At 42.4% G+C, this 25,353-nt stretch overlaps 1 protein-coding gene across 8 annotated transcripts in view; it reads right to left on the bottom strand.

Annotated features, from left to right (window-relative positions):
* The window catches only part of LOC117385013 (zinc finger protein 521-like), a 177,972-nt gene that overhangs the window by 95,655 nt on the left and 56,964 nt on the right, over positions 1-25,353 (bottom strand). For 6 of the 8 annotated variants that reach the window (XM_055228764.1, XM_055228765.1, XM_033982235.2 and 3 more), the window contains 2 exons: positions 2,112-5,599; positions 1,910-1,994 (listed from right to left, as the gene is read on the bottom strand). In XM_055228764.1, coding sequence (XP_055084739.1) covers positions 1,910-1,994; positions 2,112-5,243 — 3,217 coding nt within the window. In that variant the 5' untranslated portion in view covers positions 5,244-5,599. The remainder of the gene's footprint in view (positions 1-1,909; positions 1,995-2,111; positions 5,600-25,353) is intronic. The other 2 variants (XM_055228766.1, XM_055228761.1) reach the window with 1 other exon arrangement.

Below are 25,353 nucleotides of genomic sequence, written 5' to 3'. Positions count from 1 at the left end.
TGAGACAGGCTCAGGTTTTGTTGTTCCATACACTTAGCACTATGGTTATGTCACACCACATCACTATATATAGAGTTATCAGTGTGAGCTGACACCATGGAGAGGGCCATGGATGAAAACAACACCCCTATGATTCCAGCGTCTGCTCCATTACCTACGCTAATAACGCTGACAGCTGAGCGAGATGACCCCAGCCCTGTCTCCCTCTCCTGTGCAGATGGCCATTAAAAGGAGAAAGTGTCCCTTTTTCACTACAGAACCTATTTAGCCATTTCCCCAATTACCTTATTTCTATGATTTCTCCCAAATTGGCTTAGCAATCCAAAGCACCCCGGTCTACATTTACCTCCGCACATATGAACCACTTTCAACAACATTTTTCTTCTCTCCTCACTTTTTTTTCCCCCTCTTTTTGTTGCATGCACCAAAGACATTACCACCCTACCACGATTCCATCACAACGCCTCGCCAATCCTCTACATTTTACACATCGGCAAACAAACCCATGCCACAGAAACCCTTTCGAGATGCCAGATGAAAGCCGTGATCACGTTGAATACAAAGCCGCGGCGTATCAGAGTAGTAAGACATCAGACAATAACCCAATCACCTATCCCCCTGTTTTCTTAAGCTGCCCGAATTCCACTATTACAAGGCAACTGCGAGCGCGCGAGGCTGAAAGACATAAAATAAGCGGTAGGGGTGTTTGTTTTCGACCCTCCCAGTGAGCCGCCGTGCCTGCCTTCGCAAGAGAAAGGACTAATGCTGGTGTGCTACTGTATTAGGCACCCCCAGTAGAATAGTGGGTGAGCAGATCTCAAAGATGAATACAAAACACACACCTACATACCCGCGGCGTTGTCGTCTCTCCCCCTCCCTCCCTCTCGCTCCCTTTCCCTCCCTTTTCCTTTTGCAAATACGGCGCAGCATCAGAAATCACAAATCACATGCTTCTGATTGTTTATGCACAAACAGTGGGTCCCTGATAGAATTGCCCGGCGCGTTTTAAAATTCACCTGCGCCCAGAAGCGTGTCCCGAACCACGGAGGCGGCTTGGTTCCAGATCAATGAGTCGCTCTCTCCCACCGAAGACAACAGATAATGCAGTGTAATGAAAGATCCGCCAAACGAGCTGAATAAATGAATGAATAGAGGAATGTGAGAGAGGAGTTTCAGACACACACTAACTGCGGGCAAGAAAAGAGCTTTTCCAATTGTCTTTTTCTCTCCTCAAGTGATTCGGCCTGCATACCAATCACGAGCGCGAGGAAGGGTAACTATAGGTCTTTCTATTTGGTTTGTCTGTGGTACAATGAAGGAAATGAAAGGAAAACAGTTTCATTTGGATCAACCAGGTGTTAACTGTAGTGTTTCAATGGAGTAGATAAATGCAAATCAGTTAAATACGTTTGGCGTTTTATATTGTGCAGCAGTAGTGAATGTTTTTATTAAACTGAAAGTAAAAACGTTGTATCGCAAATGTCTGCAAGTACAGTAGTGCTCAGATGAAAAAGAAACAGGTTTAGATTTAAGTTGTTCAGTTGCACATAGATGTTTTTACTATAACTGTTTCGTTCAAATATAGAAAAGAAGAAAAAACGCTAAGAAAACTTGTATATAAAACTGAAATAAATCAATAAAATGCAGCAAAAGAAAAGTTTACATGTGTCAATTGGACAAAAAGTGAAGATGTTTCGCTGCTCATCAAAACGTCTTCACTCTTAAACCTTGAACTTTTCTTTTACTATGGATCAGACCTGGACGACTGATGGATCACACAGACAAAATGCAGTAAAATAATATTAAAAGTTAGGAAAAAAAAGTCTATGTGTAAGAACCAAATGTTTTTCTTTTTCAGGACAGCACCAGAGACCCTAAAGAGACCATAAACAATAACGGTTTATCCTACCCAGCATGTGGTTGGCCACGTGGACCTGGATGTCCCACTCGCTGTAGAACACCATCTGACATTTGATGCACTGGTAGGTCTTCTTCTGAAAATAACACAAAATTATAATTATCACAACATTTGAAAGCTACACTGTCTGCAAACGGTAATCAATAAATGGCTGAAGCTGTAAAGTTTTATGATAAAGTGAGTTCAACATTACCTCCTCCGTTTGTGACGGGCTGGTCCTGGGCATGGGGGACACTTGTGGGGTCTTCAGGTGTCCACTGTTGCTGTCCCCGGCCTGCTCGCGGTGCACGGTCTGCACGTGGTTCTGGAGCTCGGCCTCACACTCAAACTTCACGTTGCAGCTGGAGCACCGCGTCTTCCCTGCAGATGAGGAGGAGGAGGATGAGGATGAAGAGGCTGAAGAGGCCACTTTGCCTTTGCCTTCAGCGGGACTCAGGCGCTCTCCCTGGATCCAAGCGGCTGTGGCTGCGGGAGTAGTGGCGCCTCCCTGTTGCGGAGGTTGCCTTCCCCCGTTCACTGTCGGACTGGAGCTTTTGGACCCAGCGGCCGTCACGCAGGAGGCACAGAGTCCGTAAGGTAGTCCGTTGATGTCCAGCTTCACTAAGTCCTGTTTGGAGCGGAAATCTTTCAGACAGGAAGCACACTTAAAAGGTTTTTGGCTGTGGTGCACCTGCTGGTTGTGGGAGATGGTGTTGGTGCGTCCAACGGGGTGATTGCTCGTCATGGTGCCTGTTTTTTGCATGTGGAAAGTACCGTGGATTTTCAGCTCCAATGTTGAGGTGACTGTCTGCATGCAAACTACGCAGCGGAAACCCGTCAGGGAGTTCCTCAGGTCCGGGTGCATCTGGCAGTGCTCTAAGAAGTCCTCCTCACTCTGCAGAGGCATCTTACAAATGCGACAGCTTCCCGTGTCCAGGCTCTTGCTGTGAGTGACTTTGTGCTCCGTGAGGGTGAGCAGCGAGGGGAAGCGCTCACCACAGATGGGACACATGTAATGTTTGACCGGCCCAAGATGGGTCTGCATGTGCTCCCTCAGCCCGGCCTCGGAGAAGAACGTGCGGGAGCAGACGTTACACTTGTGGTTACCCTTGATCATCTCCGCTTTCCGTTTCATCATGGCGCTCTCACCGGGGCGGATGTTGTGGTCCCTCAACTGATGGTTAGTGAGCAGTGACTCCATAGTATAAGACGCACCGCAGATATCACAACCATACATGGGCTCAGCTGTGTCCACCTCCTCTTCACTGCCGTCATGGTTATTTGGTGATTCCACAACAGATGCCCCTACTGCACTTGCCCCATGGCTGTTTGTCAAAAGACCTTGTAATTCTGCGTCTTCTTTCGGTTGGTTCTCCCCACCGCTCAAAGCTGAGCCGTTAGCGCCACAGTTCTGCGCCTTCCCCTCAAAAACGCAGTGCTTCTCCCTAAGGTGCTTCTCCAAAAGGACAATAGCATGGAAGGCCTTACTGCAGAAGCGGCAGTTGTATTTCTTGCTGTGAGTGGTGATGTGGCACTGCAGCTCGACCTCCGTTCCAAAGGACTCTCCACAGAAGATACATCGGTGCGCACGGCCTTGGTTCTCCAGATGGCTGTGTTTGACATGGAGCTGGAGGTCAGTCTCGTGTCTGAAGTCCCAGTTACAGGAGGTACAGCGGTATACCTTCTTCTCGTTACTGTGCTTGACTGCCAAATGCAACTGGGTGGAGACCTTGGAGTCGAACACTTCCTGGCAGAGCGTGCAACGGAAGAAGACAAAGGTGTGCATGTCTAGGAGGTGCTTCTGTAGGTCGTCCACTGAGGTGAACTGCTTATCACAGCTCTCACATATGTAATACGTGGAGGTAATCGTAAAGTGAATGGTCACGTGCTTTAGCAGTGATTCCTGATTTGGGAACTCTTTGTTGCATTGCGGGCAGGTGAGTTGAGGTTGCAGACCATCAAGGTGTGTTTTGAGGTGGGTCTGGAATAGATCTAGGTTGTTGTACTTGGCGCCGCATTGATTACATATAAATTCACTGCTGTTGGCCCGCGAGGAGCTGCTCTGCTTCAAGATGGTGGCTTGTTCCACAGATATGGGAGATGATGGACTGAGGGTGCGTAAAGACTTCTTTCCATTGTTAATGTAATTGAGTGCCAAAGGAATGTTCTTGTGGTTCTCCTTGATGTGCTTGTTCAGCTTGAGCACACTGTTGAATATGGGAGAATTGGTGCAGTACGAGCAAGAGTAGACCTCAACGATCGGTTCTTTGGGCGTGACTGCAAGTGGGGAGTCAAATCTCAAGCTTCCGCCATCGCAGTGGGTCTGGCGAACATGCTCCTCCAAAGTGGCCTCGGTTAAGAAGCCCATGAAGCACTGAGGGCAAAAGAAGGCGTTGCTCTCCTTTGCGACAGGACTGGGGAAGCCGTGGGAGCAGCGAATGTGTTCTTGGAGAGCGTTGAGATCTCCCAGCACCTCAGGGCAGAAGTTGCACTGAAGAAGGGCATCAGGTAAGCTAGCCAACAATGCGGCATGGTCCTCAGCATTATGGACCTGCTTTAGATGTTCGTTGAGATTCAACAACGACGGCAGGACCTCGAGGCAAAACTGGCAAGTGTGAGCCTGTTCCGGTTTGTCCAGGTGCATGGTCCGAAGGTGGATTTGAAGAACTGCTAAGCTAGAGAACACTTGCTTGTTGCAGTAGATGCAGCTGTAGGATACTTTGGGTTGTTTAGCAGATCGGCCTCCATGGTCAGTGTTCTGAGCCGTTCGCTTCCTCCTGCCCCTCGTTTTGGGAACCGGGGGCGCCGTCTCCACCATCGTTGAGCTGTCTACTGAGAGATTAGAGTCTGGTGTGGTGCTAGAGACTGAGGTGTAGCCCACTGTGAGCAAAGATGGGCTGTTGCTGTGATTGCTAGACTCCGGTAGCTGGTGGATGTCCATGTGGGCATAAAGGTCTTCCACAGACTCAAAGTGCTCGGAGCAGATGGCGCAGGTGTGGCCTTTCCTGTCCCGGCTGTGAGCCTGGTCTATGTGGGTGAGCAGGGTGCCCTCGTCGCTAAAGGGTTCGTGGCAGTAGATGCACTGCAGGGTGGCACCGAGACCCCCATCCTCTGACGGTGAGCACTCCGGGTGGCACTCCGCGATGTGCCTCTGGAGCTCTTCCGGGACGTCGAAACCTTCTTCGCACCGGCTACATTTCCGCGTCTCTTTCAATTTCCATTCGTCTGTGCGGCCGTCTTTGCCCCGCTCGTGGACCTGCATGTGTCCGTGGAGCGAGCTCGAGGACAGGAACCCTCGCCGGCACACGGGGCACTTGTGGGGTTTGTTGGAGGCGTGCGTTTTCATGTGGATTTTGAGGTGGTCGCTGCGAGAGAAGGCAGAGTCACATTCACCACAGTGGTACTTCTTGTCACCGGTGTGGAGCTTGACGTGTCGGTCTCTGCTGCGCTTGTGCTTGAAGAGGCGGCTGCAGAAGGTACAGCTGAAGGGGAGCTTGTCACCGTGGCTTTGCTCGTGACGTTTGAGGAAGCTCAGACGACTGAAGGATTTGTCACAAAACTGGCAAGGGTACGGCAGGCCTGGCACTCCCTCCTCTTCGCCAAAATCATAGTCCTCACAGTGTCCTGGAGAAGTCTGGTCCTTACTGGAGGGTGAGGATGCAGGCCAGGAACACGATGGGTCATCCTCAAGATCAGCACCGTCTGAAAAAAAGAGGACAAAGAACATTAAAACAGAGAAACTTTTAAGATATTGAGTGCACTGTAATGGAGGATAGACATTCTTCCAAAAAAACAAAAAAAAAAACACATGCTCAAAACTTTAAAATTTAAATTGGAATTTAACTTTTTCCAATTTAAATTATATATCAATTTAAATCATATTGGATGCACTTGCTCTTTCTGTTTTGTAGAAAATGCGCGAATTAGGTGTCTGACGCACTGGAAATAGTTTGGAATGTTAAATTGAAAGATGTTAAAAAGATGTTAAATTAGCAAATTAGCAACACACCAATTAGAAGTAGTATTCTAACACAACTAAGTGCTATTTAAGCAGGAAAGTTATAAAAACAAGTGTAGCGAAAAGTGAAAGTACATGGTTTATAAAAAAAAAAAAAAAAAAACTTGCAGACTTACAATATTTATTTTTGCTTGTGTGTGACTAGAGATTAGTTTTAATAAAAGTTGCAAAAAACGCCTCAGTAGATGAAAAATGCAAAAGTACAGATTACAGAAGCAGCTTTGTAATACTGTATTAGCGACTCATTCGTCTCATTCTCGTGAATACAAAAGGTGGGCCACCACTGAGTTATTTGTCATGGCAATTATAAAGTAGAGCTGTATGAATTAAGAAGTGTTGAGAACTTAGACCATTTTTTTTTTCCTCCAGCGGAAACAATGCCTCTCCTTAGGTGTTATCTAAAAAGTTACATTTAAATATGCAATTTGAAGTATAATTAGAGAAGAGAATGAGTGGAAATACTTTTACAACAATTAACCTTGTATGTGGCCGCGTAATGGCTTAGCCCACTGTGACTCAAAACACAATCTCTCTGACATTTAAAGCCAGCGCCAGACAATGGGTGCACTTTAGGATGTAGAGCCTGCATGAGGTAAATTAGAACATTTCTATTATTCAGAAACAATTGCTAAATTATTATTTTTTTAATATAAGCCCTTCGAATGACCTCAAAAAAAAAAAAAAAAGAAAAAAAAAAGAAAAAAAAAACACATTACAGTAAGAGGAAAGATAGACAAAGCAATCGAGATCGAGAAACGTATGCGGGGCAACATTTTGGTCAATATATATCACATTATGGAAAATGTGTTATTAGACTATTTATCAGTGCGGTCGCCGTGAGCCAACCGATATTTGATGGATGGGCTTGTCATGTGATACGCGGGAACGAGGAAGTAGGTGAGGAAACGGATAGGGCAGAGCAAATGAGCGGTTAACAGTATCTCCCAAGGACAAGCAGGTGTCCAAAATATGTCCAGACAGAACAGGCCAGAAGAGTATGCACAATGTGTTTTAATGTGTCCCTGTTCAACGCACTCGACTTCTGACATTCCTTTCCACTGTTATGAATGGAACAGGCACTTTCCACAAGTTCACAAGGTTACCGGCCATATCTTCCCCCCGCTGACACATTCTAAGTGCTGCAAACTTCCTAACCTAAATAAAACAGTGAAATCTCAACCTAACAAGAGAAAAAAATGTGTGTCAAAAGGCCACAACTTTGGAATGGGAAAAACAAGAGGAAGCTGCCGAGATTTACGAGAGGGACAAAGGAAAAGCACACACTCCTTCCAAGATCCAAACCACTCTATATTCTTCTCTGGTTGACAAGTCCAGACCTCCCCTCTCTATCTCCATACCTCTCTCTCTCTTGCGGTTGTTTTTGTGGGAGATCTGCCCTTTGTCAGGATATCATGCCCTTACGGAGCACTTACCCCCATCAGGGCCTATCTTCAGGAAACAGATGGGGTCGGAGGCCATTCCTTTGCCCCTCCAAACTGCTGAAAGCGCCACATCTAGAGCCCACCTCCACACCGCGGCCCTCCCGGAAACCTCCCACCCTTGGCAAGGTGCCCACTCCGCGCGCACACAGTCAAGTCAAGGAGCACAAAAACACTGTTGATATAGTTCTTTCTCTTTATCTGCAGTGTTTTCGCAGTGTTTGGTGGTGGTTGGAGGGAGGTTGGGTGACTCAGTGCTATGCCCTCCTCCACAGAGGGGGTGGATGGCCTCTCCAGCGCAGCACTCCCAGGATATAGAGAGGAGAAGACAGTGCAAGAGAAAAATGACCCCGGCCAATGCCTTACAGTGAAACACATTGGCTTGGAGACAATAGTGAAGCAAACAAATAAATGGGCTTGTATACATGGCTAAATGAAATTCTACATAAATGAGCCTGACTTTGCCCTGAGACATTCTGAGGCTGTCAGGACAGCGTCTGTCTTCTCCAATGTTTATGCTGTTTGACCTGATGTATGGTATTAATTTACTGCCTTTAGTTGAATAACAAATACAGTCATCTAAGAAGAAGAGTGAAAGAGTAAATATTAACTTATTCAAAATAAATGTGTTTGTGAAATAAGTCTAACAGACAGTTAAAAGTGTCCTACTGAGCCGTATGATGACATCATGGCCCAAAGTGAAGTTTGTAACATAAGACTGAAGAGGGAGGAAAGTGAACCATTTCACATCTGGTTTGTATCATGTAATGTTGAGTGTGACAGACAATGCCTCCCATAGAAACTGCTCTTGTGGTATCCACAGCACAGAACTAAACCTACACACATACATGAGCCCAGCACAGACACTAGTGCAATGTGTGAACAACTGCAGATGAAAGAGCAATCTTCCTCCAGAGACCTGAGGAGGAAAGAGAGAGACTTGTTTTTTTCCTTCTACACCCAGACGAGAAGTGTCTGGGCCCAGGCAGCAGCCTGAGTAAATAAAAGAGGGCCTTACTTCCCGGTCCCCGGGGCCGCGGGCCTGTGCACGCCAGTGCTCTCTGTGCCGCTGCCAAAGGGGATGCTGGGGCCTGAAAAACTACACCCCACAGCTCAAGGGCTGTCTTTGTTGGTCTGCCAAGGCCTTCCTGAGCATCCTCCAGCCAACAGCCTGTCCCGTCCTGGGAGGAAGACCTCCATCTTAAGGCCTGTGCCTGCCCCCTGCTTCTCTTTTAAATGTCTCCTATGGAACACAACAAGTCAGCACAGAGCTCCTATGGTCCGGAGCAAATGTCCAGCTCAGCTCAGCAGCGGCGTTTCAAAGCAGGCCTGCAGCAGCTTTAAGAATGTAAACACGGCTCACCTGAACGAGGAAGTCATGAAGTGTTATTCCAGCACTCTGCTCCTCCTCAGTCTGAGCCACACTTCCTCTGTCCACTCCATTTATAGCTCACTTTCCCAGAGTAAATATCACTGCTCAAATATGGAGCTAATGCTGGGAACAGGTAACTTTACTATTTGTGTACACACCACTTTCACAGCTCCCCCACAATGTTCACATTCATGCAATTAACATATTAAACGTTTAACAAGAATAATATATTTTAAGAACTGCTCATTAATTTTCCCGCCGCCGCAGTCTCCCTTTGGACAAAACTACATATGGTGGCATGTTTTTTCTTCTAAATGTTAAACAAAAAAAACAAAAACAACCAAAACTTTAAATCCAGTTGCCAAAAATCTTGCAAACAGTTTGAACAAAGAACTCGAACAAAGACTTCGGCGATTCAAACAGTTCACATGTTATTCTCATTCTGCGTCAGCCTTAGCGTGTATTTTGAGACAGCCACCTTTGCTATAGCGCTGGACTCGCTTCAGTTCCAGCTTATCACTACCACCCAGCTTCTGTCCATTTTTCTGATTCCGGACGCCAAACTGTTATCCCGCTCCAGTACCTTATCTTATCAAAAAGTCATTCCACAATCACTTATCGGCCACACTCGACACAACACAAGACATAACTTTGTTCGGAAGCCATTGCTCTCGCCGTCTCCGCTGCCAATGCCACTTCTGACACGAATGTTTTGGAGATCTGCGGTCGCCTTAAGCTCGTGTGTGGCGGTGTTATTTGCGCTGCTTTGGGGACTGGGGATTCATTGAATAAACAAAAAGCTGACAACTTGTCTGATGTAGCACCCTGACCTCCTCTTCATATTCATGGCAAGGATCTTTTTACACTTAGAGGGAGAAGTAGTCAGACTGGTCCCAGGAGGAGATGCGCACATGCTTTTTTTTTTTGTTCGCTGTTTTTAGAAGCCCAAATAGCGACGACGTGCGCGCGGCGTCGGTCGTTTCATGTGACGTTAAGGATCTGCTCGCTTTTGAATCCGCAAATTGGCGATTGAATATGTAAACAAATTGGATTGCTGCGATTATGTTGATCTTGCGCTGACGGACGCCTTTTAAACAAACAATTTTCCGTGTCAAAACTATCAGAAAATATTTAAACAAAACTACACCGGTGCACGTAGACACTGAAGGCGATGTGGGTTAAGTGTCGAGAGCAGGATTCAAACTGTAAACCTTCAGATCAGTGGACAAACGCTCTACCAACCGAGCTACCGCCATCCCTCGTTCATCCCTCGCTCATCCTTCTCATTATTTCTCGGGGATTACGCCCACAATGTTGCCATATATAATTTTATGTGTCTTCTCGACTGACAAGAACCACGCCGTAGTGACTGAATATTGCCGACATATTTTAAAGCTATTGCGAGAAGAAAAATGTGTTTAGTCCATTCGAGTCGACGCGGAAGACGTTGAAGCGCGTGGTAGTTTTATTTCATGTGCGCAGCAGAGGTCGCCTTCAAAATAAAACGGTCACACGTTCCGTATTTGGTTGGACGGCCTTAAAAGAACGCTCTTACTTTCACTATTAAACGCAGCTCTGAGTTCTATTAGTTTTTTTCTTTGATCAGGCCTTCAATTGAACTGGTGCAGTGGATCAAAATCAGGACTTTTTATGTCAAATTTGAGTATTCCTACCAATATAACCTAAATAACATCACATTGCATTATTCTACAGACTTAATGTTAATATTTCGAGCTTTATTTAAAGTATGAAGTCAAAACTATGTCTGAATACTCCACTGTACTCACCACTGAACCTCCGTGTCCGATATTTTTCAAGATATAACCCTCGTTGAAAAGAGTTTGGACACCTCTAGTTTAAGTGTCGCCCGATCACGATGATTCAGGATTTTTTTTCTGGTGGCCACATTTCTTGGTCCACACTATTCGTCCGGGTTTTAATAATTTCTTAGCTAAATTTCTAAGTTCTTAACCCAATTTTAGTAGCTTCTGCAGTCTCCTTCGATGTTTTCTCTGCTTGATGCCAATGATTTGACCCTTTACAAACAGACGAAACATCTTTTCCACGACCACAGGATGTGTCGTTCTACGTGGTCGTTTAAGAAATGAAAAGCGACTCATTGCAGCAGTTGGGGGTTAAATAACTTGTTGCAGCTGAAAGATAATCACCAGTACAGTAATTATTATACTATTTGCTTAGCTACATCCAGGTGGCGACTTATTTTTTGGCCAGGCAGTGCATTAAACAAACGACAACCTTTGCAAAATAAGTACATTCTACAGCAGAACGACGACGCGACGCTGCAGAATCCCACACGTATCACCGATTAAGATAAGTTTGAAACGTGTATTTGCCTGTATGTATGGACTAACAACAATCTAGTAACCACAAACTACTACTGCAATCACTATAATACAAAAATCAAATATCTTTTTTCTTTCTCGTAACCTTCTGCAACCAAAACATTGCTAATTCACGCCAGATTTCTTGCTAAACCTTGACGATCTGATGATAATATTCTCCAAGACTTCATCAACTTTTATGTTTGTAGAAGGAAATGTGTAAGCAAGTACAGCGAAGTGGGTGCGCGGCATTGAAAAACGGAATAAATCGGCGATGGCGTCTTGAAAATAAGCGATTAAAAGGTTGCTAAAACACGCGCGAATCACTCCAAAAACAAATTCAAGAGGGTAAATAAGAAGAAAACGACTATAAAATGGTTAAAAGTCAACTCAGCCGTTCTGTATCTAGTTGTTTTTTTAAAATATACCAGATTTTAGCAGCGTGATTTCCAGTTACATCTGCCATAAAACTGAAGATTCTATTGGAAAAGGTCCAGTGCTGGGTTTATACACAGAAGTCCTGTTTTAAGACATCAAATCCGGTCAAAATGAAACACTGATAATTCCCACACGGCTGCCAACAAAATGCCAGGTGGCTAGACATGCCTTTCCCCGCAATCCAGAAATATATTAAAACTGCTTGACTACTGCATACGGCTCCGACTGCATAGTGAATGTGTGTGTGGCTACTACCAGTTTTTTTTCCTAAGCAAACACAATATGTTTTTTACACATCACTGAGAAATGTCAGGTCCCACTCCCCCTTTGCAACAGATCAATCACAGCACTCGGAGAAGAGGAGGAGAGAGAAGTAGGGAGGGTGAGAAGAAAGGAGGGAGGGGAGGGAGGAGGATAAAATAAAGATTCACTTCCGTACATTTCATCAGTGGGGTTAGTCTGGCCTGACGTTGTGTCCACGGACCGTACAACAAGCCGCAGTCAACGGGGAGCGCTCCCACCGAAGACATGGAACATCAAACCTCCGAGTCCCACGCGGCCGCTCTGTCCATTATTGTACAGCGGGATCCGTGGTGGGTTCAGGGGCCTAAAAACTCTGTATGGAAATTCCAGTTTGCTTAAATATGGGTCCTCAAACACAACGCGCTTTTGGACTTTGAATAGTAACCACATTGAATAAGAGGAATTGTGACGTGGAATCTTTTTTTTTACTAATAATAATTACCAAAATAACTCATGGTGCATGGTGTCTGCTGATCTGAAGGTTGGCGGTTCAAATCCCGCTCTCGACATAAACGTATTTGGTTGAGTGGCCCATAACTTGGCAGTGCGATTGTATAAATGGGTGAGCGGTTCGTTTTAAAGCATTTTGAGTGTCCTAAAGCTGGAAAAGTGTTATATAAAAACCGTTGTGACCATGCACCAATTTTTTTTCATCCTAGGACCTGGCGTTTACATAAGAGAACACCACATTTTGGGTTGTCCAGGCCACAATAGACATTTTTAGAAGAACAGCAACAATGCAAACGTGTTCAATTTATAATATTTTTAAGAGTTTAGAATGTTCAGGATATATTTTTTTGGAAAGGCACACGTGTCTGCACCTGTCAGCAGCTCTTCAAACGATCCACATTGTTCCAAGAGGCAAAACTGTTGTTTCTCATTTTGTTTTTACTCAAGACAAATGTTGCTGTGTTCAGGCTCTTAATAATTTTTGCGAATCCTTATTCAAATGTGACTTTATTGTGTTCAAAATGATTAAAACATAGAATGCATGTCCTCATATGTGGACGTCAACTACATGTAAAAATACACTGCCTGGCCAAAAAAAAAGTCGCCACCAAAAAAAAAGGTCACACACGCCAATATTAAGACTTATTTCCATCCAGAGTTGCGTTAATTCTTCACCAAGATGTTGCATTGATGCTGGTTGAGTCTGACGCTGCACAAAGCTTCTCCAGCACATCCCAAAGTTTCTCAATGGGGTTAAGGTCTGGACTCTGTGGTGGACGATCCATGTGTGAAAATGACGTCTCATGCTCCTGATCCACTCTGTCACAATTTGAGCCCGATGAATCCTGGCATTGTCGTCTTGGAATATGCTCGTGCCATCAGGGGAGAACAAATCCATCGATGGAATAACCTGGTCATTCAGTATATTCAGGTGTCAGCTGACCTCATTCTGCTGAACCTAGACCGGACCAACTGCAGCAACACCAACATATTTGCTTCGTTAAATCCAGGTGGTGACTTTTTTTTTGGCCAGGCAGTGTATAAATCTTTGTTTTTACACTCATCAGGTCCAAATCAGCTCAAATAACAAAGAAAAACGGATAAACCCATGCAAGAACATGGGTCTTAGGAGGTTAAATAATAAAAATATAAATAAACATAATAATATCCAACAATTAAAAATGTAAACAAATAAAATGTAAACTTTTTAAAGAATTTTTGTGTATTTTAGCTCGAATATAACACTTAACAGCAAACTTTTGTCAGACTAAACGACTAAAACTTCCACCAGCTCATCCCATTATATTACTCCCATCATGTCCACGGACCATACACTACTACACTCAAAGGAGAGCGCTCCCACCAAACGCACGGAGCATCAAACCCCACGTCCCGATGGCCATTCCGGGTTGTCCATTACATTCCCTCCCTAGATCCGGTTGGGAAAAAAAAAAAAAAAGCAAAGCCAAACTGTCAACTACTTTGTCCACATTACGGCCCTGTCCCTGAGCTCAGACAGCAGCACTTGGTCACTGTCCCAGAAATCACATGGTCCCCAACGGCGTCCGGCGAAACTTAGACAAATGGGACGGGCCAGAGGAGAGAAAGTAGGCCGGCCACTCATCCCTTACTATAGATTTTCTTTTTTTCATTGGGTGATGGTGAGGCAGATGTCAGGCGGATGATATCAATCTGAGATGTAATTAAATGAGCCACAGAAGCGATGAGCTCGGTACAGTTCGTGATATCGTCGTGTAAAACATCGCTCGCCGTAATCTAATCTCAGGGATTTTGATCAAGACCGTGTGGTGAATATAATAATCATTCATAAATATGGAGACAATAAAAAAAGAATCATTTTAATAAGCCAGGATTTCAGATTTCAATTGTGTTTCTCTGCAGGTGCCTCGTAAAATGAGTCAGAACGTGAGTCAGCCTGCAGCAGACCAAGGGCTGGGCACTGCCAAAAAACGTCACAATACTAAAAAAAGAGTTCACCAAAATTGACAAAATGCATTGGAATTTCATGTCTGTAAGCTGTAAATATTGTATGTGTTTCTATGTCACTGGGTGTTCTTCTAAATAAAAAAAATAAATAAATAAATTAAAAAAAGAGTTGAAGTCAGGGAGAAAAAAAAAAAAAAAGAAAAAAAAAAGGAATTTCATGTCTGTAACAGAGATGGGACAATAATATCGTTTATCATGATAAAAAAAACATCTACAATAATCATTCATGGGAGATTTTATAGAATCGTGATAATTGCCAACAAAGATTTATCAGCAGAATGTGCAGAAAAAAACGATTTATCCACAGAGAGGGGACCAAAGGAGTCTGTTGTCCCGGGGTTTAGGGGCCCAAAATTGGACCCTCTTCCTATTAATTTGTATTAGACGGGGGCCCGTATGAGACGTCTTAACCCGGGCCCCCAAATTTCAGTTGACGGTCCTGTTCATCCACAATATTCTCCGCTAGATTGTAGTTGTTTTCACTGATGATAAAAGTACAAGATTATAACAGTTCTTTATCATTTTAATCTTATTCCTTAGTTAAATGTTTAATTATTCATATCCATAACGTTTTACACCGTCAGCAGCTTTAATCGTTATCGTGATATAATCGTTAATCGCAATTATTTTGGACTTAATAATCGTGACGCAAAATTTAAATATCGTCCCATGTCTAGTCCACAATAACTTTATAACGTCCTAAATTACACAAAATTCATTCTTCCGAGCTTTAAGCCATGGTATAACGATGTTACTTCCTCAAAAAAACAGACCTGGAGTTGTGTTTTGTTTCTCCAAAGCTCAAAACGCTCTGTTCCACCTTGTGATGTCATGAAGTGGTAGTTTTTTTCCAAGTTAACAGCTCCTTTTTACCTTTAGTTCAGTGGAGATTGACAATTCTCGAGCTGAAATTATTCAAATGATTCTAGAAATGAAGGTGTGTGGAGTTTAAAAACACAGTGGAGCACTTCCTGTATCACCACATGATGACATCACAAGGTGGAACAGAGCGTTTTGAGCTTTGGAGAAAACAAAACACAACTCCAGGTCTGTTTGTGACGAGGAAACGTGATAAAATAGATCAGAAAACAGCGTAATATGAGCCCTTTAACATAAAAACACAACTGAGAACTTTACAACCGAAGTAACATTAAGTAAAAGTATGACATTATGCTTCTCTAACAAGTACGAGTATGTCCAAAACGTCTGCGATCACTTATTGAAAAAACAGAACTGAACCGGTCTGAATTATTAAAATAACACGGCCAACAAAAAGTCTAAACCAAATCTAAACCAGACTTAAATCACCTTCAAGAATGTCCAAAAATGAAAAACTAAATTCAGTACAGATCTTAAAAGAAATACTCCTTCACCGCAGTACTCTCACCGGGTTATGGTGTGTACTCGGAGGTTAGGAAAGTATGTAGCTACGGCTAATAATGTCACGTTTTACAGACTTTTTACAGAAGAAAACAAACTGCAAATGAATACTCGACTAAGACCAGTGAGTACTTCATCTACTACGACTAATACTTACACATTTACTCCACTCTCATACTGTTACTCTGTTAGTAGTACTACGGTAGCGGGTCACCTTAAGCTAGCGCTGAGTGTGCAGTGGGTGGGCTTCAGAGCTAATGTGTAGCATTAGCATTTCTGATGGATTACACTTGACCTAAATTATTCACACACAGAAAAAATGATGCATTAGAATCAGACTTTGTTTTTCACCGGTTCAGAGCCACATGTGAGAAAAACAAACAATATGAGCTCAGAATGGAAGTATTTCAAGGTACAACTACTACTACTACTACTACTACTACTCCTCGTATATGAGCAATACAAACAATATGAGCTCAGAATGGAAGTATTTCAAGGTACAACTACTACTACTACTACTACTACTACTGCTCGTATATGAGCAATACGAGCTCAGAATGGAAGTATTTCAAGGTAAACATTACATCACTACTACTACTACAACAACTACTCCAACTACTCCTACTACTCCTACTCCTACTACTCGTATATGAGCAATACAAGCAATATGAGCTCAGAATGGAAGTATCTGAAAGTAAAACGTTACATCACTACTACTACTACTACTGCTACTCACATATGAGCAATGCAAACAGTATCAGCTCATAATGGAAGTATTTCAAGGCAAAACGTTACATCACTACTACAAAAACTACTACTACTACAACAGCAACTCTCCTCTTCCACCTACTACACTACTGCTGCTACATCTACAACTTGAACAAAAACTGCCAATACTACTACTACTGCTACTACTACTTTACTACAACAAATTTTACTACAACTAATGCTAGTAACTGTTTCTTCTACTCCTCCTGCACCTACTACTACTACAACTACTACTAATACTACTACAACAATAACTCTTCTCTTCCAACTACTACTACTGCTTCATCTACAACTAGAACCAAAACTACTACTAATACTACTACTTTTACTACTACCACAACAACAACTACTAACTTCTTTCTACTTCTACTCCTCCTGCACTTACTACTACTACTACTACTACTACTGTTGCTACATCTACAACTAGAACCAAAACTACTACTAATACTACTACTTTTACTACTACCACAACAACAACTACTAACTTCCTTCTACTTCTACTCCTCCTGCACTTACTACTACTACTTCTGCTACATCTACAACTAGAACCAAAACTACTACTACTGCTCCTACTACTATTACTACTATTACTACTAAAACTGCTACTAACTGCTGTTCTACTCCTCCTGCACCTACAACAACAAAAACAACTTACTTACTATAGTCCCTTCTACTTCAAGTCCTCCACCCACTACTACTATTACTATCACTACTACCCCAGTATTGTAAGTTCCCGTGTTCTCGCCCCTCCCCACAGGGCTGCCATGGTTTACTGTTTCATTTGTTTAGTTACTTATGGAAATGTGATTTATGTGATCAGTGTGAGGGAGAAAAATCGGGTGTGCATACAGAAATGTGCTGAGTTATTGTACGAGGCTTTCATTAAAATCGGCTGTACGCTGCAACTTTCCCGAGGTGATATATATTACAACACGGCAGCCTCGGAAATCACAAAACAGGTTCTAATTCTTCTGGAGCAAACGACGCCGGCTCCATTAAAACCGACTCGAATCCTGTTAATAATTAGGTAATAAAATAAAATGTGTCATAGCAATTACACAGGTTCATTATGTAACCTCTCTGGCGCGGGGTTCACCACATGAAGATCGGATTTGTTTGCGTAAAAAGGTCCAGAGTATGGCCTTACCGTAAATTTCGGGCTATTAATATAAGCCGCACCAGCTAAATTTGAAAAGAAAACCGTTTTTGTCCGTATATAGGTCGCACCTGAATATAAGTTGCATGTTACAAATGTGTTGTAACGTGAGATATTTAAACAGAAAGACGGAACACGGAGGTTTTTCTGAGTTTCTGAGCACGCGACACGGCATCAACACGGGAAGAACACGCCTGCAGGTTTAGAAAATAAAACGGCATCAACACAGACCATTTGCGTTTACTTCCTCTGAAAGTCAATGTAAAAAGACAACACAACCTAAGTTCTTCCTGCTGCCAGCTCCAACGTCGCAACATTGGTTAACTGAGTCCAAGTTTACGTGCAGTGGCTCTATTTCCTTCTTTAATGGTCAAGTTTTACGTGTAGTGGCTCTATTTCCTTCTTTAATGGTCAAGTTTTACGTGCAGTGGCTCCATTTCCTTCTTTAATGGTCAAATTTACGCGCAGTGGCTCTATTTCCTTCTTTAATGCTCAAATTTTACGTGCAGTGGCTCTATTTCCTTCTTTAATGGTCAAGTTTACGCGCAGTGGCTCTATTTCCTTCTTTAATGGTCAAGTTTTACGCGCAGTGGCTCCATTTCCTTCTTTAATGGTCAAGTTTACGTGCAGTGGCTCCATTTCCTTCTTTAATGGTCAAGTTTTACGTGCAGTGGCTCTATTTCCTTCTTTAATGGTCAAGTTTTACGTGCAGTGGCTCCATTTCCTTCTTTAATGGTCAAGTTTTACGTGCAGTGGCTCCATGTCCTTCTTTAATGGTCAAGTTTACGCGCAGTGGCTATTTCCTTCTTTAATGGTCGAGTTTACGTGCAGTCGCTCCATTTCCTTCTTTGACACATTTCTTCGTGTGTTTTCCATGATGAGGGCGTGTTCATGTTGCGCAAAATCAAAACTAGTGTATTCTTCAGCGCAAAATCTTTCCCCACGTCTGTCTCATGTTTGCGTTTACTGCTAGAGAGCCCCCCCCGGTGGCCGTTAGTAAAAATCTACAAATTAGTCGCACCGTTGTATAAGCTGTAGGGGTCGAAGCATGGGGAAAAAGTAGCGGATTATAGTCTGAAATTTATGGAAAACTTATTCAATTCAGTTTATTTCTGTAGCACATTTAAAACAACTTCAGCTGACCAAAGTGCGTCACATAAAAAATAACAAAAAAAATAAAATAAAGAAAATTGCAATATAACACTAAAATATTCTGTATTTCGTTAAATGCCAGGGAGAAAAGGTGGGATTTCAGGCTTAAACTGCATTAAAAGCTGAGAAAATCTGACAGGCAGAGGGCGCTGTTCTACACGAGAAACAATTGACACCACCAGGCCGGTTTATAGGTCAGATCTGTGGAGAGGTGACTTGTGTTTTAATGCTTGAGTGCATGTTTTATTCAAGCATTAAAACACATCTATAATTTAAAAAAAAAGTTTAAAGTCGTACTGTGGAACGTTCTGGACATGGTTTATGATCGTGACACAAAAACGTAACATAATCTTTACTAAAAAAGTTACAGAGTACAGCTTTAATGCAATTTAAGGGAAATTACTGCCAAAAATGTGAAGAAAAAAAATGTATTGTCTATTTATATTGAGTAAATTTAAGTGGATAAAGATAAAATATTTGATTAGCCCAGGTTAAATTCCACAAAAAGCTAATAGTTTGCATTTCCTCTTGCTGTACCACAACTGTCCACTAGTAAAAATATTCACTGAAGTACTAATACTCTTCAAAGACTATCATGTGTGCCTAAGTACACCAAACACACTGTTCTGTTAGCTTTAGCATTAGCCTCATTTGGCCTGCTTTGACCCTGCCCGTTGACCCACGACCTCCCTGCTCCCCTTATTAACACCGCGCTTTGATATCGCCTCTCCGCCGACCCGACTTGTCAATGCCGGAACAACTGCCGGCTACGGCCCGGAGGGGGAAGACCAAAACATGCAACTCCGGGAAAGAGAGCGGCACGGGAGGGTAAGCAAAACAAGCGTGAACTCAAGCACGACGCTGTATGTTCACGCGTGCCTGTCTTAAATGTCAAGACTTCTTAACCCTCGGAGGCCATGACACCTCTCCAAGGCTCCGCACAAACCGCATTCATTAATAATTAGCTCAGAGGACAAGAGGCAGACAGACCGAAAACGCTAAAAGAAAACTTCAGCGTTCCCGTGAGATTGGGATTTTACAAGACCTGAGCGATTTGGGGGGGTTTTGTTTTTGCTAGCGTCAAATTTTTGCTTAGATTTGCAATTTAAGTTTAAAAATCAAGATTGAGAAAGTGTTTTAAACATCTTTGGGATCATTAAGATTCAAGATTTCAACAACGGAATTATGTTTAGAGCATCAAACCCTGCAAAGTTTTGATGTAAAGTGCAATACAAAAGCGTCAAATAACCTCATAAGTAACATAAGTGTAAACGTTAGCACAATAATGGCATGATTGCACCGGCACATCTGCACGTCTGAAAGGTTTACTTCGAAAATAATACAAGAATCCTATGCATTTCAGAACATATTTGTAGTTTAAGCAGTGTACAACCTTCTAACTGGTGTACTATGTAAATATATCTGTTAATTAAAGTACTATATTGTCAATTATTGTCAGAAAATTGTTGAGGATGTAAAACGCAACATAATGTTTAACTGAATATTCAATTTAAATCAAAATAATGACTTTTTTGCTGAAAAATACCACAAAAATTGAGTTTTTTGTACTTGTCCTTCCACAAATCTGATTAAAAATGTTGTTTCTTTGGATGTAATTTTACACAGTATGGAAAAATAAAATCGATCTCCACGACGACTGTTTCGCAGTACGGTTTTAACTTCTTATTTCCCTGGAATCGTGCAGGTGTGGTACTTTTAACTTTCTTATAATAACCTGAAACCCTTCCAAGTGTTTGTGTGCCCCCAGTGGTCTCCAACACCGCTCTAAACTACAGGGTTGGCACTTTTTAACAACTCAAATTGCAATTTCAATCCGAATGTGATTGCTCTCGCAGCCTTAGATTTTACAACAACTTTTTCCTCTCCATCCCGCTCCGGTTCTTGTTTTCCTGGTGCGCTGGCCACGATCCCGGCAGAGCTAGCTCCGCAGACGCCGCACGGGCCGCACCGCGCTCCCTCCTCTCCTTAATCATGGCTCTAATACCCTCCAGATGAATAAACATCTTCATCCTCTTCTCCATAAAAAGCCAGAAGGCAGCCTCTACTTCTCCAATCCAAGAACGACGGAAAGAGCGGGAGCGAAAGGAAAAAAGGGGAGAGTCGGATTTGAAGGAGGACGCTGACAGATGGAAGGGCGGATCAGTGTCGAGATGAGCAGACAGCAAAGTAACAAAGCCACTGCATTCTCCTGGCACGACGCAAACGCTCTACCTACCAATTTATACTGTTATCTTTACCTTTTATTATTCATATATGAGCGCTACGGGTTAAAGCCCCAGTGCGGAACATTCCTGGTAGGTCTCGATAACGTGTAGGTTGGCGTATTCGACGTTTTGGCGTGTACGTGTCTCGCGTTCTTCACGAGACTGGCACGTTAACGCTGGGGAACGAAGGTGTGAATGGATTTTGTGTAAGGTTGAATAAAACAGAGCAGGTGTTTGGGTTTATTAGATCTGGAAGTAGAAAAGGTTCGGTTTCCATCCAACTATGCGGAAAAAAAAAAGGTCAAATGTTGGGTATCACAGTTGGTTTTTAGTTTATACATTTTTAAAAAGGGTTATTATTGATAAAAACCACGGACAGTAAAAGGCCTTGGCGCGAAAACGCTTTGTAAATGGTAAATCGGCTTTTTTAAACAGCTCTTTTTCGTCTTTTTCATTCATTCAAACTCGAGTGGGGACGAGGTGGGTTAAGTGTCTTGCCCAAGGACACAACGACAGTATTCATCGTCTTTTTTACACTTAAAATAGTCAGACTGGTCCCAGGAAGAGATGCGTGCGTGCTTTTTGTTCGCCGTTTTTAGTTGTCGCCCAAATATCAACAACGTGCTCATTTCATGTTTGACGTTTAGGATCTGCTCACGTCTGAATCCACTCATTTTTGATTGAATATGTAAAAAAATTGGATTGTTATGATTATGAGCTGACGGAGACTTTTTAACAAAGTATTTTCCATGTTCAAACTATCAGAAAAACAGGAAATATTTAAACAAAAGTACTGACTAGTGTGACTAAAGTTTGTTGCAAAATTTTATAATCTAGCTACAATGCACAGAAATAATCAAAAAGTCTTTATTTTATTTGTTTACATTTTTAATAGTTGGATTTTTTCAGATAAAATTGGTAAAATAGTCACAATATTTTTTGTTTTTTTTAACATATATAGCAGTTTTCCACCTTTAGAGCACTCAGGTGGGTTAAGTGTCTTGCCCAAGGACACAACGACAACATTCGTCTTTTTACACTTAGAAGTTCGCCGTTTTTAGTTGTCGCCCAAATATTGACAAGGTGCTTGTTTCATGTTTGACGTTTATGACCTGCTCACGTTTGAACCCACTAATTTTCGATTGAATGTGTAAAAAAAATTGGATTGTTATGATTCTGTTGATCATGACACTTTAACAAACTATTTTCCACGTCGAAACTACAAAATATTTAAACAAAAGTACTGACTAGTCCGACAAAACTTCGCTGTAAAATTTTATATTCTAGCTACAATACACAGATGTTTTCAAAAAGTCTATATTTTATTTGTTAACATTTTTGATAGTTGGATATTTTAATATAAAATGAGTAAAAATGGTCACAATTTATTTATTATTATTATTGTATTATTATTTTTTATTGTTATTATTATATTTTTAATTGTTATTATTATTTTATTTATTTTATCATTTTAATTATTATTTTGTATTATTATTATTATATATAGCACTTTTCCACCTTTAGTGCACTAGGGTGGGTCAAGTGTCTTGCCCAAGGACACAATCCATCTGTGGGAGCTGGAATCGCACCGACAACCTGTTCACAAGTGAATTTAACCGCTCAAAATAATAATGTTTTACGTCAAGAGCGGGATTTGAACCGGCAACGCTCGGATCAGAGGGTAAACGCTGCACCGACTGAGTTTCAAGTCACTTTTCTGGTGGAACATTCCAAGTGAATCAATAACATCTCCAGGGAAACGAGGAACTGGCAGAACCTGCACTAAAAAAAAACAAAAAAAAAACAAACCTTGACCTCCAAAAGACACGTGTTTGCATCAGTTAATTAATTTCAAGTTAAGTTTTGGAGACGACAGCAGTTTGAGTCGGTCTGTCGTGCGAGTCGTGTCGCCTCAGACTCAAAAGTCCATCGCCCTCCACAGGAAAAGAAGGGAGAGACGGAGGGGGAGGGGGGGGGGTCATCCTCAAGGGACCGCCCCCCCCCCCTCCTTTAGTCCAGACCAGCACTTCCCCAGTCCAGCTCCTCGTGCCAAAACCCTCACGACATGTGTGTACAGTATGCGTGCACAAATGGCCGACAGATTTAACAGTTAGCTTTGTTTCGCCCTCATTCCATTGTTGTTTTTTTCCCTTTTTTTTTTTTTTTGCTAGCTAGCTTCTTGCTATCTAAACACGCACACGCACTTTTATCATCATTTGGCTTGGAATATAAAGAGTCCGCACACACACACACACACTCACACACACTCACACACAGACAGACAATTGACTACAGGGCATTTTTACTTATTCATCCATCACCTCGCATTGATTTATTACTGTTTATCTATTTATCAGCTGAAGGAAAAAAAAAGTTTCTCCTGGATTTTTACGGCGAAGTTTGCACGCTGACACACTTGCACAACTTCCACGGCCATCTTTAGAAGGGGAAAAAAAAAAACTTTGGTGAGAGTTAAAACGCAGCACTTTAACTTAAACTCGACGGGTAAAGCCTCCGTCTCTCTATCCGTCTCCTCTTTGGCTTAGTAACCATTCACTTAGTTACACAGTGCCACCTGGGAAGCTATTTGCGGCGCTCTCCTGAGAGGAAAATCACTGCGTCTGCCAACCAATAATGCCATATGAGCGATCTGTCACACACAAGTAACAACGCCTAAGTAGAGAGCTCGGATATGGGCTAAAAAGGTTTCAAAACAAGACGTAAGAAGTAATGGATTTTCCTACAGTCCGATGCATGGAGCCGGTGCGAGTCCATAAGGATGACGACTTATGGACTTCTTATGGACCGGTGTAGACAGAGATGTACGGAAAACAAGGCCGTTAAAAAGTTTGGGCGCACCGTCTCGTTTATTTATCACGTACACAGAAGACATCGGGTATATGAAGTCAAGTATATGGGATTATGTAGCAATGAAAACGAGTTAAATCACTTTTTTTGTGTGTGTTTTACGTTCAAATCCGCAAAGTAGACGCCCCGTTGAGTGATTTATGTTTTTTTTCGTACATAATTCCATATATTTCCATGTGTTTTGCTTCATATGTTTGAGTGAAATTGTGTCCAGACGTTTGACAGGTGCATGTGGCAGTTTGTGTGAAAACAGCAGGAGGGAAGCAGTTTGAATCATGTTAGAGACGATAGCTGCTAGTGTCCAGAGACAGGACTAAACCAGGACTAGACCAGGACTAAACATGGACTAAAACAGGACTAAAACAGGAGTAAACCAGGACTAGACCAGGAAGAAAACAGGACTAAACAGAGTAAACATGGACTAAACAGGGAGTAAACCAGGACTAAAACAGGATTAAACCAAGACTGAATCAGGACTAAACCAGGACTAAACCAAGACTGAACCAGGACTAAACCAAGACTAAACCAGGACTAAACATGCTGAATCAGTGTTTGTTTTGTTCAGTTTAAATCTGTCTCTCTTCCTGAAGATGTGACTCAGGCCTCGACTTTGACGATGTTTAAATCCAGACTCAAACTGTTCTGTTCATCTGCTGTGACTGAAAAGGTTTTATTCTGCACTTTTCTCCTTTAATGTTAATTTTTTGATGATTATTTATGTTTCGATTAGTTGCACTGTGATTCGTTTCTTATTCTGTTAAACACTTTGAATGACCTTGTGTATGATTTGTGCTGTACAAATAAACTTGTCTAGTGTCAAAGTCGGTCAGTTGAGTTGTGGAAGCAAGTTCAGTGCAGAAATGACGAGTGGATTTGGTGAAGGTGACTTTAAAAACACTGAGGAGCTCATTTAGAACAGCAGAAGACGGTTTTGGATGAAAACAAAATACAATGTGTGAAGAATGTAAAGCTTTACTGCACAACCTTTAAAATAAAACCAGATGTTTTTATTGCATTTAAAAGGGTAAAAACTGTTAGAGCCTAGAATCTCCACAAACATCTGCATGGAGAATGTCCCAAAGTATTGTTTTAACTTCCTATTTCCACAGAATGAGGCTGTCGATGTGACTCCTTGAGAAACGTACGGTAAATGGCAGATGGTCACATTTTTATATCGCACTTTTCCACGTTCAAACCGCTTTTCAAACCGCTTTCAATTTACGAAACCACTCGATTAAGCGTCTTACCCAAGGACACGACGGCGGCGTTCATCCGTGAGAACCGGAATCGCACCGCAAACCTGGCTCCGACAACACAACCGATGATTTTTTTACGTCGAAAGTGGGATTCAAACTGAGCAAACGTGGCCCGATTTGCTTTAAAGTTGCTTCTAGTTTAGCCGGGACCTGATTTGCACCGATGTTCTTTTTTCCCTCTTTTCATGCCCTGATCCCACTTATCAAATGACAAGACTTATTACGACAAACTAATTTTTATGTCCAGCCCTGTAATCGTTCACCTAATATCAGTTATCAGTG

The sequence above is a fragment of the Periophthalmus magnuspinnatus genome, chromosome 17, assembly GCF_009829125.3.
Source record: "Periophthalmus magnuspinnatus isolate fPerMag1 chromosome 17, fPerMag1.2.pri, whole genome shotgun sequence".
In the NCBI taxonomy this organism is placed as follows: domain Eukaryota; kingdom Metazoa; phylum Chordata; class Actinopteri; order Gobiiformes; family Gobiidae; genus Periophthalmus; species Periophthalmus magnuspinnatus.
This window is presented reverse-complemented; position numbering and strand designations above follow the sequence as displayed.